Source organism: Oryx dammah, unplaced genomic scaffold (genome assembly GCF_014754425.2).
Source record: "Oryx dammah isolate SB20612 unplaced genomic scaffold, SCBI_Odam_1.1 HiC_scaffold_18, whole genome shotgun sequence".
Classification (NCBI taxonomy): domain Eukaryota; kingdom Metazoa; phylum Chordata; class Mammalia; order Artiodactyla; family Bovidae; genus Oryx; species Oryx dammah.
In genome coordinates, this window is record NW_024070202.1 from 72,592,544 (window position 1) to 72,598,543 (window position 6,000).

At 40.6% G+C, this 6,000-nt stretch overlaps 1 protein-coding gene across 1 annotated transcript in view; it reads left to right on the plus strand.

Moving 5' to 3' along the window:
* Nucleotides 1-5,799, plus strand: part of ADAM22 (ADAM metallopeptidase domain 22) — a 235,196-nt gene extending 229,397 nt beyond the window's left edge. The window contains exon 31 of the mRNA XM_040259774.1: nucleotides 3,672-5,799. Within this exon, the coding sequence (XP_040115708.1) occupies nucleotides 3,672-3,692 (21 nt within the window). The 3' untranslated portion in view covers nucleotides 3,693-5,799. The remainder of the gene's footprint in view (nucleotides 1-3,671) is intronic.
* The last annotated feature ends 201 nt before the right edge of the window (nucleotides 5,800-6,000 follow it).

The following is a 6,000-nucleotide window of genomic DNA, read 5'->3' on the forward strand; positions in this document are numbered from 1 at the left end:
CAAAATGTGAGATATAGTTGAGTTTAGAGAGGCAGACCAGCCCTCAGAGACTATGTGAAAGAAATAACTAAAGAATAATTACCTTTATTGAGGTACAGGCCCTGCTGTGGTTAGTTGTGTTGTAACTTTGATTTTCTCAGAAATAATTTTGCAAAAAAATAAAATGAAGCTTTAAAAGCCTGGACAGATTTATCTGATAGTGGGCCCCAGGTTCTTAGCCTTTTTGGTTTTGAAAGATATTTCAGAGCTTCTTAGATTCTGAACTTAAATTACAGGGTTCAAGGTAAACATGGATCATTTGAATTTTAACTTGATCAACTCAGAATCAGTAAGAAAACGTAACTTGTTAAGAAGTGATTCAGTTCAGTTCAGTTCAGTTCAGTCGTTCAGTCGTGTCCGAATCTTTGGGACCCCATGAATTGCAGCACGCCAGGCCTCCCTGTCCATCACCAACTCCCGGAGTTCACTCAGACTCACGTCCATCGAGTCCGTGATACCATCCAGCCATCTCATCCTCTGTCGTGCCCTTCTCCTCCTGCCCCCAATCCCTCCCAGCATCAGAGTCTTTTCCAATGAGTCAACTCTTCACATGAGGTGGCCAAAGTACTGAAGTTTCAGCTTTAGCACCATTCCTTCCAAAGAAATCCCAGGGCTGATCTCCTTCAGAATGGACTGGTTGGATCTCCTTGCAGTCCAAGGGACTCTCAAGAGTCTTCTCCAACACCACAGTTCAAAAGCATCAATTCTTCGGCACTCAGCTTTCTTCACAGTCCAACTCTCACATCCATACATGACTACTGGGAAAACCATAGCCTTGACTAGATGGACCTTTGTTGGCAAAGTAATGTCTCTGCTTTTGAATATGCTATCTAGGTTGGTCATAACTTTTCTTCCAAGGAGTAAGTGTCTTTTAATTTCATGGCTGCAATCACCATATGCAGTGATTTTGGAGCCCCCAAAAATAAAGTCTGACACTGTTTCCACTGTTTCCCCATCTATTTCCCATGAAGTGATGGAACCAGATGCCATGATCTTTGTTTTCTGAATGTTGAGCTTTAAGCCAACTTTTTCACTCTCCTCTTTCACTTTCATCAAGAGGCTTTTTAGTTCCTCTCTACTTTCTGCCATAAGGATGGTGTCATCTGCATATCTGAGGTTATTGATATTTCTCCCGGCAATCTTGATTCTAGCTTGTGCTTCTTCCAGCCCAGCATTTCTCATGATGTACTCTGCATATAAGTTAAAGAAGCAGGGTGACAATATACAGCCTTGACGTACTCCTTTTCCTATTGGAACCAGTCTGTTGTTCCATGTCCAGTTCTAACTGTTGCTTCCTGACTTGCATATAGATTTCTCAAGAGGCAGGTCAGGTGGTCTGGTATTCCCATCTCTTTCAGAATTTTCCAGTTTATTGTGATCCACACGACTTTAAACACCATCAATGGTGTTTTACTCACCATACATAAAATTACCTACATATGTTAAGATAGGAAATGGTAAAAGATGGAAAGAAAAAAGATAACTCAGATTCTCATCACTCAGCTTTCTGTCCCTAAAAAAAAAAAAAAAAAAAAGAGTTGTGAGTAGGCATCCAGTTGTTGGTGACCTAAGTATGTGGTAATGAAACCTTAGGTGATGTCATTCCTTCCCTCCTCAGGGAACTGTTGAAGTAGAACACCCCACATTTTCTCCCTGATAAACTCTACATCGTTGTTTCTTTTGTCTAGCTGGGGTATTCACTCACCTGTTGTCATGCTAGGGTGTGGGTTTTTGAGGATGTTCCCATATGAGAGCCCATGGAAATGACATCCCCACTCACAAGAAATGGCTGGCCCATGACCTTATCTCCAGGCTGAACGGGGTGGCTGTGAAGAATGTCGCCTTGGGGACATGGTGTGAAAGGTCTGCTTGGTCCCATCCACTGTGGAATGGTCACGTGATCATGTAGCAGACCCCTACAGTACAGGCAACCTCTGTCTCTGGGATGTCTTCGTGGGCTGTGGACAGTGTAACAAGCAGTTCTGTCTGTCATCAACCCCTCTGTGACAGCTATCCAGATACAGCCCAGGTCATGCCTATTCCTAAAAGTGATGATGGCTTGGCAATTCTTTGCCCCTCTTTCCTCACTGGATTAATCGTGGCCTTCAGGTTTTCCCAGTGTCATTCCTTTGCTCTTCTCTTCTTTATGTGAGCTGTAACTCAATATTTAATCTTTTTAACCATTTGTGAAGAAACTGGGCTCACTGAAGCTGAAGTCTGAACTCTTTTCTACTTTGCACCATCGTCAGGGCGTCAGACGATGAGATCTTCTCTCCCTCAGATGCCGTGCAGACCTCCTGGCTAACTATTCATTATAACTTGTCTCCATCAACAGGTGTCATCCATAGCAGAGATCCTCACAGTTGGGAGATTTCGTGTCTTTTTTTTAATGAAAAGGACATATAAAGCAGACCTAAAACAGATAACAGAATATTTCCATGAAGAGTCAAGAGAACATATTAAGAAAATCTGTAGAGAAACGCCCACTTAGTTCCTCAGCTATTTCTCCTTCTCCCCGACTCAGAAACCCATTAGGTATCCTACTATGATATGCCCCAGATCTCCTGTAAAAATGGAATTTGGATGGAAATTGGGTGCAGCTGATATCACTCTGATCTCAGCTTTCTTTATTCATGTCCATAATGATTATACCCAGATCGTATTGCCTGGAAACGTATTTTGTCAGTTTGATTTCTTTTTTCTTCTTTTAAAGTTGGTCTTCCTTCTCTAGTGAACTGAATGGCACTTCTCTTTGATCACGCCAAGCTTGTTTTCAGTCCATTAAGGCTATTTCTGAACATTTTAGAAATTAGATATGAATAGGGCTGCTGTAAAGAAATGGAGGCGGAGGCCAGGAGAGGGAAGAAAGGAGGGAATTAGGGAACTGACTTCCTGCCCTGGATGCATTGTTCTACTCTGATGTGTCAGCTCCTGAGAGCGGCTATTGTTTAGGGGATAGCAATGGATTTGGAGCCTGTATAGCTGACCACAGGCCTAGAGCAATGGTTTTTAAGTAGGCAGTGGTGGTACTAATGGGCTCACACTTTTCTAAGGCCAATAGTTCTCAGCTTTGAACAGAATTGTCTGAAAGACTTTTAAAAATATGCTGATGCCTGAGTTTCACCCAGAGCAATTTGGATTTAGTTGATATGGTGTGCTGTCTAGGCTATGGAATTTTCAAAATGTCCTCAGATGAATGAAATGTACAGCAGGGTTGAGAACTGCTATTCTAGATGACTGTATTAGAATCTTGCGGAAAACAAGGGTACGTGTAGTTTTAAAAAATAATATTTTAAATTATTCCTTTTATACCTTTATACCTTTTGTACCTTTTATTCCTTTAATACCATATTTAATTTATTCACAATTTCAAGTAATTTAAATGAGGCTGTGACGGTTGTTGTTGTTTTTTTTTTGGTATTAAAAGGGGGCCGTTGTTAGAAAGGTTGAGACTCAGGCTTAGAGGAAAGAGAGAGCTAAAAATTAGGTTGTTTATTTTATGTATCGATAAGACTTCACATCCACAATCACATCAGCACAGATGGAATCACTGGACCTTTTTCATCATTGTGGCTCAGAATGCATCTGTTTCTTGCTTTCACAATGTGAAGTTTTGCTTTTCTCTGTTGCAGCTATGGGAGACATCCATTTAAGATCAGCTGTTTACATGTGATAACATGGAAACTGTTTACTTCAACTTTTATACAAACCCAGCCTCATGGAATCACTGCAAATCTATCTGCTCTTCAGACAATTCGAAAACATCTCTGAGAAGCCACAGAGGAGAGGAAGCCAAGCTTCACATCTGGATACCATTTTCTTTTTGTCATTGGCTTAGGATTTAACTGAACCATGAAAAGGACCACTGAAATGTTACACTATAACATGGAACAACAAAGGTACTGGTATGTTAATGGATAATCCGCATGACAGATAGATGTAGAAATATCACTAACATTAACTCACATGACCCAAATGTAGCAAGTTACTAAGGGACAATAGTGGATTCAGAACTTGACATTCTGAAGCACATCCTCATTGTAGAAAGTCAGCAATGCTATGTGCATGAAGCTTCTGTTTATTGTTTTCGACATTTAAGGAAACAACATCCCACAATAGAAACTAGCATGCAGGGCTAAGGCATATAGGATTTCTTCTGCAGGACTTTAAAGCTTGAGAGGCCAATATCCCATATGCTAACTGTAAACATGTATTTTTCTTTTTTCTTTTTTTACTTTTCATATTTATATCAGCATACAAGGACAATTGTACATATGTAAACATTTTAAAATTTAAAAAAAAAAAGCAGCTGTTACACACAAGTGTATTTTGCCAAATGCCTAAAAACAATCAGTCACAGTCACGTCATTGTCATCCATCAACTGTTCTTTGAAGATTATAATCAGACGATGTTGTAAATATCGTGATCAGGGCTGTATGTGTGTCTCCCCTTAATTGATGTTTGTCCAAACCATGTGCTAGCCTTTTAAAGTGTGCGCAGTCTGGAGGTAGTTTTATTGAACAAGTAAACAAAATGTCCAACCAAACTTAGGGCCTCCACAGCTTGCTTCCTGCCTCCAGGCGCTCTACTGCCTGTTGGCTGGCCCCTGGGGATCCTCCAGCAGGTCCATCTTCTTTCTGGGGGCTACAGTGCCTGCCTCAGCAGCTGTTCTTTTTCCGCTACCAGAGCACATCTGCTAGTCTCACCCCAGGGGGCCTGTGAGCCCCACAGCAGTGTGTCCTGCTGAGATCAAAGTGCACCAAAGACACAGGAGACCACGGCTGCTGATGCGTTAGTAACTCCCACCTTGCCAATACTCCAACCCTTTGTGGCCTAAACTTTTATTCTTTAAAAAAACTTTTTAGCCACCCTTATCTGTGATGTGAATGACTTGTTTTAAAAAAACAACTTTTACACAGTTTATTAAGGGTATTTATCACCAGTGGGATGTGAGTCCCAACAAGTCATTCTGCAGTGATTTGTAAATAAGACATGAAGGTTCTATGAGGTGGGCTGGGAAGCCTCAACAGACTACAGAGGGTTCAAAGAGACCTAAAACCACAGAAGTGAGCAACTGTGAGGTTACCCAAACAGCTGGCATGGGGAAGCATCTGATGTCCTGAACTCTCTATTTTTTTTAATCCATAGAGTAGTGAGAAATCTCTGTTAAATCCCCCAGTTTAAAACCAAAGTTCCATAGCTATCATCCTGCGGCTCTATCATTCTTAAAGAAGACTTCTTTCCAGAGGCTAACTTAGTGAGCTCAGAAATGGATGGGATCAATCAAATGCTTAAGTGGGAAGAGTACTTCTGAATTTCCTTATTTTCTTTCCTTTTTCTTGAGAGGAATGGAATCTGCAGACAAGATTTCAGAAATATCCTGTAAGTTTGATCTCTGCCAGTAGTGTCCGAGAACAAAACCCATTTCATCTCTTAAGTATAATCATCTTGGAGTCCCAAACTGAAGGACCCCATTAGAAGGCAGCATTTTCTACTCTATCTGTTTATGTCTTCTATAATGGACCTCTCTTCTGAAAGTCTTTGAAAACATTTGTAAAGCAATTTAATTATCCCAAATGATACCGTATAAGCAGCATTTTTCATGACAGGAAGGGATGTGATTGTCGAGACCACAATAAAATGATCCATCAGACTCAAGTTCGAGTGGGTGTTGGGTGATGTTGCCACATGGCTCAAACTAAGGACAGGAGGGCAGACAGATTTAAAGATGTAGCAAATAAAGTGGCTTTTGACCAAGATCACTTTAATGTGCACTGAATGTTTTCTGGTACTGAGTGTATAAAAGCTAATGTTAGAAGTTTTATTTTGACTATAAAAGAGTTTATAGATTTGAATGTAAGGTACCTCATGTAAATATGCTTCCTAGTTATGGTTACACATCCCTTATTTGAAAGAATCCACAAATGATTAGCCATGTAGTCAATGAATCCCCTTTACCT